At 27.8% G+C, this 20157-nt stretch overlaps 7 protein-coding genes across 13 annotated transcripts in view; 5 read left to right on the forward strand and 2 right to left on the reverse strand.

Annotated features, from left to right (window-relative positions):
- The first annotated feature begins 1087 nt into the window (after positions 1-1087).
- On the forward strand, positions 1088-5397 carry LOC132908503 (uncharacterized). 3 transcript variants are annotated; one of them, XM_060962539.1, is made up of 6 exons: positions 1089-1399; positions 1469-1612; positions 2436-3794; positions 3869-4100; positions 4187-4389; positions 4466-5397. In XM_060962539.1, exons 2-6 carry the CDS (start codon positions 1546-1548, stop codon positions 4840-4842), a joined length of 2238 nt encoding a protein of 745 aa, XP_060818522.1. In that variant the 5' UTR covers positions 1089-1399; positions 1469-1545; the 3' UTR covers positions 4843-5397. The 3 variants fall into 3 exon arrangements, with proteins under 3 accessions (XP_060818521.1, XP_060818522.1, XP_060818520.1); XM_060962538.1 differs by having other exon boundaries at positions 1088-2261; XM_060962537.1 differs by lacking the exons at positions 1089-1399; positions 1469-1612 and having other exon boundaries at positions 2270-3794.
- On the reverse strand, positions 5396-6752 carry LOC132908524 (programmed cell death protein 2). Its single transcript, XM_060962587.1, has 4 exons — positions 6386-6752; positions 5869-6310; positions 5690-5792; positions 5396-5627 (listed from the first exon to the last, which is right to left on the reverse strand). The coding sequence occupies exons 1-4, from the start codon at positions 6747-6749 to the stop codon at positions 5457-5459; spliced, it is 1080 nt and encodes a 359-aa protein (XP_060818570.1). The 5' UTR covers positions 6750-6752; the 3' UTR covers positions 5396-5456.
- Positions 6753-7123: 371 nt separating this feature from the next.
- Positions 7124-8585, forward strand: LOC132908539 (transmembrane protein 50A). 2 transcript variants are annotated; one of them, XM_060962608.1, is made up of 4 exons: positions 7124-7389; positions 7597-7703; positions 7772-7932; positions 8014-8585. In XM_060962608.1, exons 1-4 carry the CDS (start codon positions 7291-7293, stop codon positions 8112-8114), a joined length of 468 nt encoding a protein of 155 aa, XP_060818591.1. In that variant the 5' UTR covers positions 7124-7290; the 3' UTR covers positions 8115-8585. The 2 variants fall into 2 exon arrangements, with proteins under 2 accessions (XP_060818591.1, XP_060818590.1); XM_060962607.1 differs by having other exon boundaries at positions 7235-7431.
- Positions 8586-8867: 282 nt separating this feature from the next.
- Positions 8868-15048, forward strand: LOC132908500 (hypoxia up-regulated protein 1). Of its 3 annotated transcripts, XM_060962528.1 has the most exons (10): positions 8868-9034; positions 9531-9668; positions 9753-10713; positions 10815-11077; positions 11160-11293; positions 11367-11605; positions 11934-12222; positions 12311-12740; positions 12811-12972; positions 13006-15048. In XM_060962528.1, the coding sequence occupies exons 2-10, from the start codon at positions 9531-9533 to the stop codon at positions 13249-13251; spliced, it is 2862 nt and encodes a 953-aa protein (XP_060818511.1). In that variant the 5' UTR covers positions 8868-9034; the 3' UTR covers positions 13252-15048. The 3 variants fall into 3 exon arrangements, with proteins under 3 accessions (XP_060818511.1, XP_060818510.1, XP_060818512.1); XM_060962527.1 differs by having other exon boundaries at positions 12811-15048; XM_060962529.1 differs by having other exon boundaries at positions 11367-11560; positions 12811-15048.
- Positions 15049-15355: 307 nt separating this feature from the next.
- On the forward strand, positions 15356-16897 carry LOC132908537 (uncharacterized). Of its 2 annotated transcripts, XR_009658373.1 has the most exons (6): positions 15356-15668; positions 15746-15948; positions 16048-16171; positions 16244-16445; positions 16518-16623; positions 16712-16897. XR_009658373.1 is itself a non-coding variant. In XM_060962604.1 (5 exons), exons 1-5 carry the CDS (start codon positions 15615-15617, stop codon positions 16571-16573), a joined length of 639 nt encoding a protein of 212 aa, XP_060818587.1. In that variant the 5' UTR covers positions 15356-15614; the 3' UTR covers positions 16574-16665. The 2 variants fall into 2 exon arrangements, 1 of the variants encoding a protein (XP_060818587.1); XM_060962604.1 differs by lacking the exon at positions 16712-16897 and having other exon boundaries at positions 16518-16665.
- Positions 16663-17591, reverse strand: LOC132908541 (N-alpha-acetyltransferase 38-B, NatC auxiliary subunit). Its single transcript, XM_060962610.1, has 2 exons — positions 17308-17591; positions 16663-17043 (listed from the first exon to the last, which is right to left on the reverse strand). Exons 1-2 carry the CDS (start codon positions 17368-17370, stop codon positions 16801-16803), a joined length of 306 nt encoding a protein of 101 aa, XP_060818593.1. The 5' UTR covers positions 17371-17591; the 3' UTR covers positions 16663-16800.
- Positions 17592-18243: 652 nt separating this feature from the next.
- Positions 18244-20157, forward strand: part of LOC132908498 (unconventional myosin-IXb) — a 92692-nt gene continuing 90778 nt past the window's right edge. The window contains exons 1-2 of the mRNA XM_060962525.1: positions 18244-18345; positions 18436-18559. The gene's annotated coding sequence lies outside the window, so the exon portion shown is untranslated. The remainder of the gene's footprint in view (positions 18346-18435; positions 18560-20157) is intronic.

Below are 20157 nucleotides of genomic sequence, written 5' to 3' on the forward strand. Positions count from 1 at the left end.
TAAAAGTCATATAATTAATGCACAATGTCTATATTTGATTATAGAATGTTAGGAATGAAATGCCATGAGCAGACATTCAAATCTGCTTTCTTATTTAAATAATTCTTATTTAATTGTACAAATGTAGCAAGGAACTGTCCAAGCATTCTCAAAATACATTGTGTATTGTGGTTTAATGATCAATAATGAACACATGCCAATTAATACTCAACAACTTTTGGACGGGTTTTAACATAAACATATGCCGCTATTACAACAAATATTGCAGCAATGGTTGGTAACACAACTGTAAAAACACGCTGTTTGTTCTCTAGAAATTCCTTTTTCCTTTCTTTCTTCTGTTTATTTGTTTCTTTTGTCTTTCCTTTTAACTGACGCATCTTCTTGCTGTAAACAAAATATACATTAATGACATTTAATAATGAAATAAACTCACCATCTCTTTTATAAATAAATCGATAATGAACTATAATTCTAGAAGAATATTAATTAGAGAGGTGCCCAAATATTCTTAAATAATTGTTAACGAAAATTAATATATGTAACTTTTTATGACTTAATTCAAAATCCTGAAAGTATTACTAATTACAAATGTCAATTTTTGCGAATGGTATGTTTATTATTTTAGTCCTACTATCGAATTTATTTCTCAATGTATGAAATAACAAAGTAAACTAAGTAGATTTCTGTTGCATATGTTTATGACAATTTTAAATGCTATTAACGTACACTTCATAATAAACGAAAATAGTAAACTTGTACACTCTACTACGAATGGATAAACATATAAATTTTAAATACCTTCAATAATTAAAATAATAAAATATTTAAAAACTTCAAAAGCTCGTTTTAGTATTCTCAAGCAATCGAGAAAAGCAGATTTGCGTACATGACACGTAATAAAATAATGCTACCCTACCAATCGCAATTCCTGTCACTTCCTGTATAGAGGTACTCAATTGAACTACGTTAATCAGTATAATTGATTCAAACTATACAACTTTATGCAACATATCCTTAATATACTCTTTCAATACATAAATACATTAAATCAAAAATATTTTATTAAAGAAAAGTTTTAAATGGTAATCTATGTATGAAAAATTTGTTTTTATATGGAACTATTTAAAACTTGTTAGAAAGAATTTAATCCTCAACTTATATTAAATATGGCTACCACGTATAAAAGTAAAGAGTTGCTCATGACACTGTAACTGTTATAAATTAATATGTTTTAAGCACTAAATTAATTTCTAAAATGGTTACTTTTGCTTAATTTTACTGCACAAACGGACAGTTGGTATTTCTTACATAAGTATTAAAAGACACTAGAAATAGCACTTATTAGGTTAGGGGATTCCAACAATATTGTATTATCACTAGTATACTATCTGATCTGGTATGATTCATTATATATGATTAAGATATAGAATTCTGCTATAAAAGAAAATAGTTACTTCCTTTGCAGTTATCAAATGTGCAGTATTAGAATATGACATAAAATACTGATATAAAATTTTAATAAGTACATATATAGTATTTTAAATGGCTTTATTAAGAAATAACATTGAGATTTCTGGGATTAGAGAAGAAATGGTTAAATTTATACAAGGTATATAAAATATTCGTCTTACATTTTTAAAATGTTTATCTGATGAAATAATTCATACATATATAACATCATATCTAATCATATTAATTAGCCATTTTTTGGAACTGACTTTATGGAATGAGTGCCTAGTGTTGAGTACGTATGTAGAATAAACAAATAATTTGGATATTCATATTTTATTCACACACAATAAGGAAGAAAGATATTCGATATTTCTTAGAAATATACCTCTCGCAATAACTGATCAGATAAGGTTATATTATGGTTATCTCTTTCTCTATAGTATTATTCTATCCTTTTTTGTTTACATCATCTAGTGGGTATCTCGCGCATTCATCAGCTACATCTGTCGTTAGTGTTCTTTATAACTTTTCTTTTTCATAATTCTAACAAGTATAATTTATGAAGTTGTGCAAAAAATCTTAAATGTAATATAAAATCTAAGATTAATAATTATATATAGTTCGTATATTACATTATTACAACATATATTACTAATGAATATAATAAATATATGTCTTTTAAGATTTTTAGAACATTCCATAATTATTATAGATAAAAGATATAAAACTCTCATAAATAATGGTTCCTGTATACTATACATTTCATTACAATAATAATAAAGAAGTACTGTATAAATGTGAATTACGTATGTGTCTTTTGCCTTCTCTAAGTCATGTTTTGTCACATGTCAATGCAGAAAAAAACAAATCATTAGAAAGTCATAGCATGAATAAATACAATTATAAAATTATAAACAATGTCAATATTAGTAATGAAAAGAAAGAATTAGATTTTGATGAAACACAATATATGTTTCCAGATGCAACAAAGTTTAAAAAAAAACAATCAAATCTAAACACTAGGAAATGCAAAATTTGTACTTCAATATCATGTAACAAGAATTGCTCAAAAGTGGTACAACAAGAACTGTTAAGCAAGGGAGTTGTGATAATGGAATCTGGTAGTTTCGTATGTATAATATGTAATCGTAAAATTGAATCAATTCATAATATTGTTTTACATGTCAAAGGAATAACTCATAAGAATAAATTAAAAAGTCAAAATATTGATCAATCAAGTGCTAGTAATGTTATTGCGTTAACAACAAAAATGACTAAACTAGCTATTAGTAATAGCGATCACTCTAATTTAAAAAGTTTTGATAATAATCCTATTATAACAGATACAGTGAGAGCACAAATCACACATATTTTATGTAAATCACCATTTGAAAAACAGGAATCAAAAAAATGCAAATCAGAAAAGCAATCTGTAATAGAACATCTGAATAAAATGTACATTAAAAGATATTTAGAAATTGAAGAAAAAATGTATAACATTCAACAAAAATTAGAAAGTATTAAAATAAATTTGGAATTAATTATGCCATATGATGGAACATATTTCTATTGTTTAGCATGCAATGAAAAAGTTTCAAAAGAATTATATTTGGTATATGAACATATATGTCTCGAAAAACATAGGAAGCAAGTTGATCAAGTTAAAAAAGATATAAACTTGTATGTACTATCAAGGCAATACATAAGGAAACTATCAAACTCTTCATTAAAGTGTTATGTTTGTGATAATCCTGTAAATAGTGATATGGCCAGTATTAATTTACATATACAAAGCAGTATACATAAAAATAAGTATGAAGAATCAGCCAAAGTTATAGATGCCATTTTTGATTCTATATCACAAGATATTAAGAATTTGTGGTATAATATCCAGAGATTTTGTTGTGTTTTATGTCGAACAAATTTTGAGTTTAAATTAGAATTTATAATACATATTAATATAAAACACAGTCAAATTTTGAGCGATCAAATATTTGACTTTTGTATTCCATGTACTACATTATGGTTAAGTCAGAGAGACTCTTATACAGAACACTGTAATGATATATTGCATAAATATTTATTAAGAAGTCAAGATTTTATGATTGAGGATTTTCCTGATGATATGAAAGGAATGTTAACACAAATTGATGAGGTTTCTGATATTTTATTTCAACAAACACAAGTTTTATTGGATGACAATATATCACAGGAAATGAAACAATCTTTAGAAAATAGCGTGAAATTATATTTCCCAACTGTTAAAGGGTTTGTGTTTGGTTCAAGAGTTACTGGACTTGGATTTCCAAATAGTGACATAGAAATATATCTTGATTGCGGTAAGTATATATTTTAAGAGTATAAAAAATTTATTAAATTTCAAGTATCATTTATTATATTGCTATATACATAGAAAATACATATGGTCAGGACACTTCACATGACAATCAGGACAACACTTTAGCACAAACGCATTTTATGTTAATTAAACAAGTTTTACAAGAACAAAAGGGAGAATGGGAAATAAAAAAAGTAGTGGAAAAAGCAAAAGTTCCTATAATACAATTAATATATAAACAAAATGGTTTACATTGTGATGTATCTACCACAAATGGTCTTTCTGTTGAGAAATCTAAACTAATAAGGTAATGTGTTTCACTTTTTATTAATTTAATACATAAGTAGATCAACATGTTTATTCAGTGTTATGTATATATTAAATAATTTTTAGGTCTTTCAATGATGCATATTTACCCTGTAGAAAACTAATATTGGTTATAAAAAAATGGTTATCCTATATTAACTTACCTGAAAGACATGGCTTAACGAATTATGCTCTTGCTTTGCTTGTTATATTCTACTTACAAAGAAAATCTTATTTAGAAAGTGTTGCAGAATTAATACAAGAAAAAAATGAATCTCAACTCATATGTGGTAAAATATATCATTACTAACAAAATAAACCTTGTTTTTGTTTCTTATAGTTACTTGATTTGAAATTTTATTTTAGGATGGGAAACTGGTGTTGCACAACCAAAAAATAATAATAAATCTGAACAGTCAATTTCAAAATTGTTAATGGGTTTTTTTCAATTTTATACAAATTTTGATTATCAGCATTACATTATTTGTCCACTTATGGGTCAACCTATAGCTAAACAAGCTTTTGTAGAGTCAAACATGCTGCCTAAAGAAATGAAACCTTACACCAAACATCTGAGAACCTCAAAAGAACCTGAATATTTTCGTATTGATTCTCCACTGTGTGTACAAGATCCTTTTGAATTATCTTATAATTTAACAAGGGGCGTGACGAGTATTACCTTAAGGTATTTCAAGCAATATTGTCAAGAAAGTTTATGTATATTACATTCTTCGACAAAGTAATTTTATCTACATCAACTACTATTAATTTTACAATTGACATAACTTTTATACTACCTCTATCGACGAATAGAAATAGTCGATAAAACAATATTCAGAAAATTTAATATAAGACGTTAATATATTTTTTTATAATTTTATTAATATATAGTATATTTTTGTATGTAATGCTATAATTAGTATATATTTCATATAATGATTATATATATATATATATATATATATTTTATTTCATTAACATTTTTAAAGTGCTATAACTATTAACAATCTTTCAAGGGACCTAACATTTTGATACTTTTTTTGATTATGTCATATTGTGCTATCAATTGTTATTTTTCTTATGACATTGTATGCTCAAAAATATATAAGAAAATAATTTTTACTTTTATTATGTAAAGATAATCAATTTCGAGTGTTGATTTAATTTTAGGAGATAATACTTATTTTATATTTTTCATCAACCATGTTTATTATATACGATTTTTAGAATGTAAAAATCAAACTATTATTATCAAAATAATTATGTATTTTGGATTATTAAAATTGTTCTACAAAATATTTGTAGCTTTTTAATATTTTTACATTTTAATTATGTATTACAAGCATTTATATTTTACTCATTTTTTATTACTATCATTTTCTGTGATGTCTTGTTTCCATATATATTCTTTGCTGTATCCATTTTTAGGTACACATGATTTTATGCAAGTAAATACTGCTAAAATACCCCAGTCAATACATTTTAATGGATTTCCAAGATCTAAGAAGTTCAATAATTGAGGCATAATCTACAATTAATAATCTTGTTAGTCATATATTTGTTCACAAAATAATATATTTTTTATTTTACCTGAAACTCAAATTGCCTCTCTCCATTACATTCTGAACACCTTGGTATGTCATCAATTTTGGTTTCTCCTGAGATGTATAAAATATTGCCACCTCTATCATATCTGCAAACATATAAAATTTGCTATATTTAAAATTCTTTTTTTATAAAGCAAAAAAAGTGATATAAGAAATCTAAACCTTAATATTTGATGCGGATATTTATCAACAGTTGAAAGAAATGTAGAAAATAATTTATCTTCCTTTTCATTAACCATATTTAGCAATTCATTTGGCATGTCTTCATTTTGAAAAATTCCTGCTTCACCTTTTTGAACCATTGCTTCATACTTTTTAATTTCTTCTTCTTCTTCTTCTTCTTCTTCTTCCTCTTCTTTTCCTTCTTTAATTGAATCATCTGTATCTTTTTTATCTTCTCTTTCAATCACTATTTCATATTCAGTTAACAAGATTTCAGGTTTCTTTATTATTTTTTTATTGCTACCACAAATCTCTTTATGTCCATGTTTCCAATCATATATTTGATGTGCACGACAACAATAATTTGCAGTTTTACATTTAGAACAATGGCTAGGTGCTAATATTCCACAAATATAACATGTTTTTACCCACTTATTTACACCTACAATTATTCAAGCTGTTTTTTATTGTTGTAATCATTTATACAATAAATTTACTAATTCTTGAAGATACATACTAATATCAGTTCTCCAATCACTCTGTTCTATAGGAGGTTCAGATGGATAAAATTCATTTAACCTTGGTAACTGAGAACGAAATACTTTTAAATTTCCATTTTTATTCAGTTTCGAGCATTCTACGTTTCTACACATAAAGACAAAGATCGTTCTATGAAAAGCATCTTCACTATCTTCGTACGGTGCATAAATTTGACATAAAAAAATACAAGGTTCTTTACAATATTCACATTGAAGAATTTTTTCTCCGGGTATATTTTTTAAGTCAAGCCATGCTGGTTTACCACCGACTTTACTTGGAAAAAATTTGCTTTCTAATTGCCAAGATTCGCATTTCTCCACAAAACCTAAATCTAATGTCATTTCCTGAATAACGTTTATTCAACTTATTTTTATTGTAAAAGTATACAGCTTAATATTTAATGTGACGCGTGCTCGCAATTATATACGTGTTAATTTATCTTTTTATTGGTTTAAAGTGTACCATATAACACTATAAAATGTTACTATAAATTAGTAATATTTAGTTTTGTTTACTACAAGCAAAGTTATAAGTTAGTACGAATCATAATATTATATATTATAGAAAAAAGTAATTCTTTAAAGATTTTTATTAAACTTTTTAACAGCGTAATTTTATTGAAAATTTTATAAAATATTTCACTAAATTTATTATTTATTATTTATTATTATTATTTTTATATATTATATTAAGAAAATATTTTATAAAATAAAATTTCGCGATATTATGTTAAAGTAACTATTTTTATGGATGTAGCTTTTCTATGCTATTATGTGTATACTGTGTTTGTGTGATGATATTGGTAACTGATGGTTGTTATTTAGGTTAGTCACCTAAACGTAATATTTAATTCGTGAGTTATTTTATTGCAATTTTTGAGAAATGACGTCAATTTTCGAAAGTTTACAATCCGCAACATGTGTATGGTTCGGAATAGGCAATAAACGGAATGTAATAGTGTCTATGGTCGCCGGAACTCTGGTAAACATCAAAGTTTACATTATTCTACATAAAATTGTCACAGTACATAACAATATATACTTTATTTAATTACATATAAATTATGTCTATTTGCATAATTTTTATCCGTTATATGAACAATTAAAATGCATGATTTTTCTTATTAGAATTTTAATTATCCTTAAAGACAATATATAACAAGATAATTATTATGTCCCGCAATTTCAGTTTTTTGTAGGATGGTGGTTTATAATTGATGCTAATGCTAAGTATCCTAGTGAAATGTCAAAAGCATATTATGTATGTGGAGTATTTGGGACTATATCTTTATTCATGTAAGTTAATGTTTAAGTTTATTATATTTTGTACGATAGTATATAATAATTGAAAATTATGACTTTAGGATAAATTCTGTAACAAATGCACAAATGGGAAGTGATACACTCAGTGGTGGTTATCTTGGAGCTAGAGGTGCAAGAGGTTGGTTATTTATTGGATTTGTAATGGGATTTGCTGCAGTTATTGCAGCTTGTTGGATCTTATTTGTAGATTTTGTAGCTGCAGGTTGGTATGAGATTATTAATTGTATGTGATAATTTGATTATTGTTTTCTATCATCCCAATTCTATTAATTTGATCTTTTAGGAGCTCAGCACCATTGGCCCGGTGTAGGTCTCTTTTTACAAAATGTATTTATTTTTTTGGGATCTCTGACCTATAAATTTGGAAGAATAGAAGAGCTATAAGGTTACCTAATATTTATATGTTATAAACATTTTTTTATATTTGTGCAGAAGTTTCTAGTTCTACTGGATTTTAAAGTGGAGTACTTTATATCAAAGAACAAATAATTACATATTGTATTGTAAATGAATTGTATTAATTCATTGTAAAGTTGTATAACTCTTTGTTTTTATTTACACATAAGTAGTTATTTATATGCTTACTCACATTGCCTATTCATTATGAATTGTCACAAATTTAAATAATTATGTGTATAATATAATACAAGTTATGCAATTATATAGGAATAGTTTGTTTAATAATGTAACAACTTTTTTGTTATAATTTTTTTACTATAAATTGTAGGATAAACAGCTGAACTAAAATTTGATAACATTTTTGTTTTTAATAAATGTCTATATACAAATATTGTGTTTGTGTGTTTGTAAACATGGATATAATTTACAATAAATTTTGCATTTATTGTTATAGTATTGGATGACTGAAAATTAAATATTATACATTGATTTTTTGAATAAATTATAATTTAAGGTAATTTTTTATTCATAATCCCCTTTTATTTTTCTCATTATAACTACAATTAAGCCAATTGCAAATAAAGAAATTAAAAACAATGATAAATTGTTTTACACGAGGTTTTTTGAAATTACATAGTTTTATTGTAACAGTGGAGAAGGAATAACAGGTTATTGGTTTTGATTTGCCAACGCGGACCAATATGAACGTTTTCTTCCATCTTATTTTACCAATCCCGTTGTGCCACACAAACACATGGTTCTTGTTCAGTTTGACGAAACAGTAAGAGGTGTACGTTGTTTTTCTTGTTTTAAACAAATTAAAACGTACGCAGATCTATGTCCAATGGTTTAAGGATTATAGTACTTTTGTCGTCAGACTAACGTTTTTAGAATAAAAAGAAAAAGTGAGTAATGCTGTTTGAAATTATTTCTCAGTTTTCTGGATAGCATAACCAAGTTTGACAATCTTATGGAAATCCTCGTACAATTAGAAGTACTATCTTTTGTTCGGTTAAAAGTGTCTTTTAAGAATGAACATCAGTTTTTAGACAAATTTCTTGTGTATTGTTTCATAGATATTTATTTCTAGTTATAAAATATATAGCGCAATTTCGTGTTCTTATTGCAATATGTAACTTAAGTCATCTTTCAAATACTGTGCTATTGAATGCTATGATTTGTCTTTATATAATTCTTTTATTAAATAAATTAAGTTAGCTTCTATATTTTTCTGTTTAAAACTCTTTTAAATGTAAAATAATTAGCTAACAATGTTTAGTAAATTAACACGTGTAATAAATATTTTTTTATAAATTAAATTTAAATGTACCACAGATTGTGAATTATGTATATAGCAATATAAAGATTTATATATGTATTCTTATATGTTCTAAATTATAGATGAAACCAGATAAACTAAATATGTCTATTATTTGGTTGCTATTGATTACTATTGCATCTTTTATTGACTATAGCAATGGGGTTGCGGTTATGAGCATTGATATGGGTAGTGAGTCAATGAAAGTTGCTATTGTTTCAGTAAGTAAATCCATATTATTGAACCTTCAATAAATTTTGTTATTTACAATTTTCATTAATGTTATTAATTAATGATTTACCTAGCCTGGTGTTCCTATGGAAATAGCTTTAAATAAAGAGTCAAAGAGGAAGACACCAGTTACAATTGCATTTAGAAATGGGGAAAGAAGTTTTGGAGAAGATGCTCAAGTAGTGGGAATCAGATCACCTCAAAACAGTTTTTCTTATATTCTAGATCTTTTAGGGAAAAGTATAGATAATCCTATGGTAGAGCTTTATAAGAAAAGATTTCCATATTATCATATTATATCTGATGATGAACGTAAAACAATTGCATTTAGACTGGATGAAAATACCACATATACTCCAGAAGAATTGCTTGCACAAATTTTGCATAAAGGAAAAGAATTTGCAGAAAATTCAGCTGGTCAAAAGATCAGTGAAGCAGTAATAACTGTTCCAGGGTTCTTTAATCAAATTGAAAGAAGAGCCCTTGTGCAAGCAGCTGATCTTGCAGGAATCAAAGTTTTGCAGCTTATTAATGATTATACTGCAGTTGCGTTAAATTATGGAATTTTCCGTAGTAAAGAGATAAATGACACTGCACATTATGTAATGTTCTATGACATGGGAGCTAGTAGTACAACTGCAACAATTGTCAGTTATCAGAATGTGAAAACAAAGGAAAAAGGATTTGTTGAAACTAATCCTCATGTTACTATTTTGGGTGTGGGTTATGATCGTATTTTAGGAGGGCTAGAAGTGCAAATTAGATTACAACACCATTTGGCAAAAGAATTTGATGCTCTAAACAAAACAACAAGCTCTGTATTTAGTAATTCAAGAGCAATGGCAAAACTTTTTAAGGAAGCTGGCCGTGTTAAGAATGTATTAAGTGCAAATACTGATCATTTTGCTCAAATTGAAGGATTAATAGAGGAACACGACTTTAGATTGCAAGTTACCAGAGACAAACTAGAAGAACTTTGTGCTGATTTATTTGAGCGAGTAGCAAATCCAATTAAGATTGCTTTAAAAACATCAGGTATATTGAAATACATTAATAAATAAGATGCCAGGTATATTGAAATAAATTAAGTTAAAATATGTTTATTATATTATCATAAATTAATGTAAATTTTATAGGTTTAACAATGGATGTTATGTCTCAAGTTGTATTAGTGGGGGCTGCGACCAGAATGCCAAAAATACAAGAGCATCTAAGTCAGTATCTAACAGTTGAATTGTCTAAAAACATCAACACAGATGAGGCAGCTGCATTAGGTGCAGTATATAAAGCTGCAGATCTTAGTAAAGGGTTTAAAGTAAAGAAATTTGTTACTAAAGATGCTGTACTGTTTCCTATACATATTGTCTTTGATAGAACAGTTGATAACAGAGTGAAACAAGTAAGCTTTCATATTATACATTATTATCTTTTAATCTTCGTTAGAGGTAGGTATATTATTTAAATGTATATGGTTCTTTTAGGTAAAAAAATCATTATTTAGCAAAATGAATCCTTATCCACAGAAGAAAATTATCACATTTAATAAATACACAGAAAATTTCCAATTTCATATCAATTATGCTGAATTAGATTACTTATCACCTAATGAAATAGCGTATGTATATTTAATAGTTCTTCTTTAAAGTATATTAATAGTTATATTTATTACTATAATCTTTTAATTTTAGTGTTATTGGTAATTTCAATTTGTCTACTATAACTTTATCTGGTATAAATGAAGCACTAGATAAACATGCTAAAGATGGAGCAGAAAGTAAAGGGATTAAAGCACATTTTGCCATGGATGAAAGTGGCATACTTAATTTGGTGAATGTAGAATTAGTATCAGAAAAATCAAGTTCAACTCCTGACGAAGAAGAGGGTACTTTTTCAATACTTGGCTCAACTATTAGTAAACTTTTTGCAGGTTTGTGTAAAATGCATTGCAAAAAATGTTATAATTTTTTTTCCTTTTGTTTGTTCTTTTCCTTTTGATAAATGTTTGTAGTAAGGAATTGTAATTAAGAAAATCATTAGGAAGATTTTTTAAAAATATAGAACCATTTTTTGCAAGCATTTATAAAATATTAGATAATATAGAAGAAAGTTAAAGTACACTTTAAAAATAAGTGTAAATTGTCAAATGCATTTTAACTTTACAAGATTATTAAAAAGAAGTGTAATTACATTTGACATAACTTTCTCATCAATATGAATGAAGTATTGAGATAGATATGTATCATTAACAAATGTAGGGTCAGAAGACAAAGATGGAAAAACAGAGGAATCATTAAAAGAAGATACAAAGCCAGTTCATGAAGAACCTGAATACTCTGATCTAAAAAAAGAGCCAGAAGATAAAACAAAAAAGAAAAATGAGAGTACAGTTGCTGAGGATAAAACAGTAAATAAAACTGAGAAAGTAGAAAAAGAGAAAGAAAAAAAGCCCACGATTATAACGATTAAAGAACCTATCAAAGCAGATGAAATCAAGTTAGGATCACAGATACTTTCTGGAAACAAACTTGTTGAATCTCGAGAGAAGTGAGTATAATATCTAATTAGATAATAATTTTATGTAAAATATTTATTGTATATTATTTAACTTGAATACCATATATGGCTATTTTAGATTGCATCGTTTAGATGTGTATGATTTCGAGAAAACAAAACGTGAAACAGCTTTAAATAATTTGGAAACATTTATAATTGATGCTCAACAAAAATTAGAATCCGAAGAATATGCCGCTGCTGCTACTTCTCAAGAAGCAGAAAACATACTTAAAGCATGTTCTGAGATTTCTGAGTGGCTATATGAAGATGGATTCAGTGTAACTGCTGAAATATATGAGGAAAAATTGTCACAACTCCAGAAACTTACTAATGATGTATATGAACGCGTGTATGAACATAGAGAACGCCCAGAAGTATTAAAAGGCATGGCTTCTATGTTAAATGGAAGTACAACGTTTTTAAATAATATGCGCAATTTAAGCTTATCGAGTGAAATCTTCACTCAAGTTGAGATAGAAACATTAGAGAAAGTAATTAATGAAACTCAGGTAAATTATTTAATCATATCTTGTTATAAATTTATTGAATAATTGATCATATAATTATTTCCATTTATAGGAATACTATGACACAATTATCAAGTCGTTTGCTGAGACAGCTTTATACGAAACAGTGAAATATAAAGTTCGTGATATTGCAAATAAACTGGCATTGCTTGATAGAGAAGTGAAGTATCTTATAAATAAGGCAAAAATATGGAGACCAAAGCAAGAATCTGCTACAAATCATACAGAGAGCACAAATGAGAATGCAACAAATCATACAGAGAGCACAAATGAGAATGCAACAAATACGAAAGAAGGACCGGAATCTGAATCTGTTCTTAAATCAACAGCTGATTCTGAAACGGAAAATTTTCAGAACGAAGATACGTCTGAAAATAGAGAAGTACAAAACGAAAAATCATTAGATTCAGAAGAATCAACAGATTCATCAAAGGATAACGAACCTGAGATGATTCATGAAAATACTCAAGAAGGAATACATCAAGAACTTTAAAAAAAAATTTATTTTAAAGTGTGTGATTCTTATTATTGGCCGATCGCATCTCGGTTAATACGTTACATAATTGACTAGATTTCATTATATGCAAGCTGATGGATCCACACAAGGAAGATATCACTCACTAGATAGAACATTGATAGAGAAATGTAATAACACTCTAATAGTGTTTTTGTGCGGAAACTGCAGAAAATTTAAAAAAATACATCATTTCCAGGAACTTGTTGAAAAGTTACTTTCTCTTTGATTTCGATGATTTTGGAATATGTCGTAAAGTTCAACATTTTGAGTAGCTTTTCTTACACATATAATCGGCAATTGGTCTTAGTTTTTGAGTTATACGTAAAAATAACCCGCCGCTTCCCCTTAGTTTTCAAGTTGGGTTGAATTAGTAGTAATATTAATCCCCTTAACGGTATTAATATAAACAATGCTTGATTAATATTATTACTGACTCAATCCACATTGAAAACTAAGGCGGTGAAATATTTTTGCATATAACTTCAAAACTAAGACCGATCGTCGGTTATAAGTATAGGAAAAGTTGTTCAAAATATTGAATTTTACAGCATATTTCAACAAGTTCCCCGAAATGATGTATTTTTTCAAATTTCCTACGATTTCCGCGCAAAACCACTAATGTTGTTAGATTTTTCTATCGATGCTCTATCTAATGAACGACATCCTGCTTATCGGGATCCATCACCTTGCATATAATGAAATTTAGTCAGATAATTTGTTATGTTATAGAACAGATTTACGAGTGCATTTAAAAACTAAAATCAGATACGAAAAATTATGTGTTATTGTGGCTGGATGAATTATTTTGCGAATGTGAATACTAAATGTTATTTTAGTTAATTTCGTATATTTGTATAAGACTAAATACGGAACATGTAATTCGTTTCAAAACTATAAAAAAAAAAAGATACCCGACCATCATATAAAAAATCATAAAAGAATTTGTTTTCTTAAGTGCCAAGTAGTAACAGGTTTGAATAATAATTGAATAGTTTTAAACGATCATTATCAAAGAGCATTGCATCTACTAAACAAATAAATTACCAGTATGAAGTCATTATTTACAAATGACATCGCTTTACATATTTGGTCGGACTTCGTCTACTGTGAATATATTTAATTGTGATACTTGATACTATATTCTTAGATATGCTCTATGCTGTAGCTTAAAACTGATTTTCTACAAGCATCTACATCAAGCATTATAATTACATATACATACATATGGGACAACATCTTTACTAAAAAAATTCAATTCTTTTTTTTACTCATTTTTTTTTGTTACATTCCTGATTATTAATCCTCGTTACAAAACGCCTAACCTCACAGCACCTTATACGTGCCCCACTATATCTATAGTATAATTCCTTTTATAGTGCAACTATATATTTTATTTTGTTATAATCAAACGTATGCTGTTCGTTATAACGCCAATTAAACTAAGCGAGGTAAAACTATATTTAACAATGTTATTTGTTTAAAGCGAGTTGCAATTTGTGTGTAAACTAACTTGTTTTTTTTTTATGAATTTGTTGCAAATTGATTAGAACCATTCCAAATGAATCTAATTGTAATTTAAATTTATAAATTATAATATTTATTTTTTTGGGCGAATAAAGGAGTCTGTAAGGTATTACCAAAGGAGGTGAAAATTAATATTATTTTCAGTTAATACATCGTCAAATTTGATAATTGTAAGAAAATATAGATACACGAAGTCTTCCTACAATCATATGTCGAATAAAATAAATTATAATTGTTTATTTATTTTTACATATTATGGCCACTAGTATTACTAATGTGTGATTCATAATTTTTCTTATTTCTTAGTGCATTATAAAAGATTTCAATATTTTAAATCTTATAAAATTTAAGATATTTTGTGTATTTTAATAATTACTTATATGATACATGAAATGTAATAAGTCTTACATTATTTATTACTTACGACAATTATAATAAAAGGCTATGAAATATCGTACTTAATTGTATTTCTACTCTTTTAAGAAATATGTATTAAGATTCTTTCCGCATAATATCCTTAAAATTTGAAAGCTGTGATTATATTTGATTTAGTGTCATGTCGCTAGATCGTCCCACAGTCGTGAGAAAATATTACATATAGTTCGGAAATAAATACAAGTTGCTTTGGTACTAACATCTATTTTTTGACGGATTTTTATGCAAATAAAATATGTATGTTACAGTTTTAAATACGTGAATTAAAAATTCATTTTTCATGACGTATTAATTATTTGGTTTGTGTTATTCAAAACAATCACGTATCTTAACCCTGACTTTAATGACTTTATGAAAAGGAACATTTATTTATTAATATCATGTCGTTGCGTCAACTTCTGCGTGTATTATTGAAAAGAGCTAGTCCTGTTATGGTAAAATTCTGAATTGGTTAAAAATATTCTAATTTTCTTATATCTTATCTTTGTTAATACTTCCTTTTATTATGCAGTATGCTACAAGCTTTACATTTGTAAACCAACCAGAAACTAATAAACCCACAGAAAATGATAAATTACAATTTGAACCTGTTGATGTAAAAAAATTAACTCCTGAATATATGATACAACAATCAACTATAGATGCTGTTAACAGTGCAACTCAATCGTTAACTGTTACATATACAGCAATAATAAAAACAAGTAAAGAATATAAGTAAGTAAATCTTTATGTAAAATAAAAAAGATTAAGTAACTTTATTGAAGTGTGATAAATCTTTCTGTTATATCAAAATCACATAAAAATATTTTATAGGGAATTGTTAAGTGAATTAATTACCCTTTCAAGGGAAACCTTAGAGTTTAATGTTAGTGATTCACATTGGGACATGATAGTTGAACTAAGGTCACAAGTACAAAGTAAAAAAGAAATCTTAACTGTAAGAAACGATAAAATAAATTTATATAGGGATATTAGATTTATTAAAAATATTCTTAATATGTTTTTGTAGAAGTTAACAGGATATATTGAATATGTTCATAAAATGGCAGTAGCTGCTTCAGAATTAAGTTACTTGTCAGGATTGGATAATTTGTCTTTCACTCTTACTCAGAGAATAGATGATGCATTAAGGATTATAAAGGAAGAAGTTAATCATATTATGATACTTGAACAAGAATACTGTGGTGTACAAAAAGAATGTATAAAAAATTGTAAGTATAATGAAATTAGTGCTACTATTAAATAAATTGATTCTTTTTAATTTTATTATATTTTCTTTACAGCCAGTAAAACAAATAATGAATCCGCAGTTAAAGAGAAACCAAATGATCTAGTTTGATGAAATATTTTTTGTTTACAGTTTATAGTTTATGTTTAAGTTTTTGTACAGTAAGTAGCAACATGTTGAAAATAAATTATATACACATCTTACTTTCTTCTTTAGTAATCTTATTCACATTATTGAGTATATTTTTAGAAATACAGAGATAATAAAATTCTATATAATCCGAAAAAATAGAGAACAATAAATTCTGTATAGCTAGTTTTAAATAAAACAATTGCTCATCAAGCATCAAGATGTATTGTTACAATATGTCTACCAGGTATCATTACTAAACCAAGAGTTCTTGCTTCTGTGTGATCCTCTGACAAAAATTCTGAACATGATCCTAAAATCACATTGGCATCACGGTCAGTACATAAGAATGCACCTATTAAAATACGCCCATCTGTCATTTTTATTCTTAAGTTTCGATTTAGCCATCCACGTAATTTTTGCTTTGCTGGAGATTCCTCTGTATTAACAGCCTATTATAAGTGCATAAATAAACTCATACTAACTTAATTCACAGCACATATATGTTACTATTAATATGATAATTATAAACAACAGTAGAAACATTGTTAAACAATGAAATATTACTGTCAGACATGGAAGGTTAAATATTTTCAAAGTAAACACAAATGTAACCTCTTAAACAAGACACACTTGTAACCTATACTGCAAAGCTATTTATGATAATAATGATTCTATTCTAAAATATTGTATAAAATATGCAATTACGAAGTTACCTCTCCATTTTCGTGAATATAATCATCATTTGTTATATTAGATACGTTATGCCCTTCTTTCATGTCTATTTTCTTGTTCGCTTAATTATTGTTTCTAGTAGAAGGATATTAATTCAACTTGTCAATGTATACACCTCTCACAAAACTATTAAAAAAAAAATAAAATCTCTTTCCTGATGTTCTTATGTTTCTATAAATTTCGGAGACATATAAAACTCAAATTCTTCAGATATTCACAATGTAAACAGTCCACATTAAATCACAAACGAAGTATAGGATAGATATGACACCCAATACATTTTTGTCTCACACATTTCTGCGTCTCTACAGCCCTCTTACCATTTTGTTATTATCGTCTATGTCTTGTCTGCTCTCAGTCGATAAATTTTGCAAGACTTAATCAGGTTTTAATCAATTCCCTTACTAACTATGTTTTATTTTCGATCAATATTAGTCATTTTATACTTTCGTATATGAATAATGATTTTTATAAACTTTCTCAAAACAGTTTACTTCCTTTAATACTGAAACGAGTACACATAGATGGCGATAATACCTCCATTTAATCGAAGATTACAATATATATTGAAATTATAGTTATTTTTAGAATAGTAATAATTTTGTAAAGGATGCTTTTTATAAATATAGAGAAATATCTTAGGAAGCTATAAATTAAACAGAATAAGTTAATTTTATTCAATAATTTAAAATTATAAATTTGGAATTGCAATAACGAAAGGGAATCATTTCTATCCTCCAGTATTGTTTAATTAAAAATGCGCGCGGAATTGTTTCAAACGATGCCATTTGACATGCTCTTTTTGCATTTACAAAAAGCAAGGTATGTGAGAACTGACGTTCCTTATTAGTTTATAACTTTTATTTGGAATGGTGAAATACTGGCACAAGCAAATATAAATATAATATTCTATGAAATTGACCTGTGATGTCAATAAATAGTTGTATACATCAATCGGAATATCATACTTGCAACAACAGGAGTTGGAATTTTATTAGGACGAAATGGATTATATGTATGTATAATTTTATAGTTATAAAATTTACTTCTTTGATTTGACTTTGTTCCATTAAGCATTACTAGTTCTCGTGTATGTTATTTAGGAGCAGTGTTTGTAACATCCTCGTTTAAATGCTGGAGCAGGTTACGTGCGTCGGTGTAACGAACGGTTAAACGTCCTCTTGATTTCCGTGTCGTCAGATGAAATATGCGGACGACGTGTTGCGGCAATTTGTACGTAATTTGTAGCTTTAATATACGATACAGTTAAAGTAAGTTTAGTTCTTTTTCTGTGCCATAGAAGGGTACATACAATATGAACAGTTTTTTAAATCAAAGGAAAATAATTCCTATTAATTTCCTGAGGTAATAATTATTTTTCAAATGATTTATTTGTCAAAAGAAAAAAAATAATGTGGCGGAAACAAAGTTGGGCTGTGTCAACGCGTTAAAATTTGCAGAATTTCCTGATCGTTTGATAGCGGTTTCTGTTCTTTCTTACTCGATATATTCTTTTTACACGTATGTATGTATATATAAGTGTTTCTCTCGCGAGTTTCGTATGCCATGTGTTCGTTGAATGGAAATGACCCGCGGTATAATGTTACATGGTAAAAAAAATGGCGGTGGTCCAACTGCTCTTGCCGGTCCAGATTTTAATCTTCACCCGGGGAACGAGAAAAAGCAAGAATGTTGTAATCTTGATTCAAACATCTGTGAGAAGAGGCTACCAAGAGGGGTTTAGGAATTTTTTTAGCTGAGAGAAACTGACTACGTTCATTCCTCTTATATGAAAAAGTAACTTTTTATTATTTGATAACTTTGTTCTTGTACGATGAGAATGATTTTCAACGCACTTATTTTGCTTCATATTTCTTAGAAGTTTCACATAACCTAAGATTCATAACGTGATTCTTTCCATAAATTGTTGTTTTTTTAAATAGGTTATTTATCGCTGTACTAAATAGACAAGTATTCTACGGTACTCTTCGAACGAGCTTCAACGCATGGAATTCTCGATCGTTACGCTACATTTGTGTGAAACTCTTAATTAAATGTTATACCGATTATTTTCAAGAAATTAACTTGGACGGCGGCTGGTGAAATTAATCAAACTGAAAATTGACTTGATTTATTGGAGGTCGAGGAGAGGATTATTAATTAGCATCACTACGTGCAATTAAACTTCCATTAATAAAATACCATGGGAATTGGCTTATCTGAATATTACATAGTCATCGAGGCAAATAAAAACAGAAACTATTTCAATTATTTGCGTGATGTATTTTCTCAGAACTTGTAAAATCTAGGAACATATAGTACCTACTTGTATATAAAGTTTTTCTTTCTTTTTTTTGTGAATCTAATGATAATTGTCGACTATGTAGAATATTCAAAAGTATCGAAATCGATATTAATATAAAGAAAACAAAAGGATTGGATGTTTGGTTCGCCTTAGCCGTATATTAGAATTAATTATACATTAATTTCAGTAATGCCGTTTCGTCGTCGAGCATTGATAATTCGGTGAAAAGTGGGGGTGTGGTTGAGGCCGTGGGGAATTATCGTAGCAGCTTTTATCGGGGCCCATTGTTGCCTAAATATACCGGGGTTATTTTGAAACCGCGTTGCCGAGCGGGCGTTACGCTTATTTCGCTCATTACCGGGGCTGGGCTTTAGCTGTCTTTCATGCGGTTCGAATGATAATTCAATTATGCCCGCCGTTTACACGCGCCAGCCGGAATGGCTTGCGAGAGCATGAATATCGTATACTCGGCTCTGGTAACACCGGCCAGAACCCACCACACGTGCTATACTTACCCTAATGGATA

The sequence above is a fragment of the Bombus pascuorum genome, chromosome 7 (assembly GCF_905332965.1).
Source record: "Bombus pascuorum chromosome 7, iyBomPasc1.1, whole genome shotgun sequence".
NCBI classification, from domain to species: Eukaryota; Metazoa; Arthropoda; class Insecta; order Hymenoptera; family Apidae; genus Bombus; species Bombus pascuorum.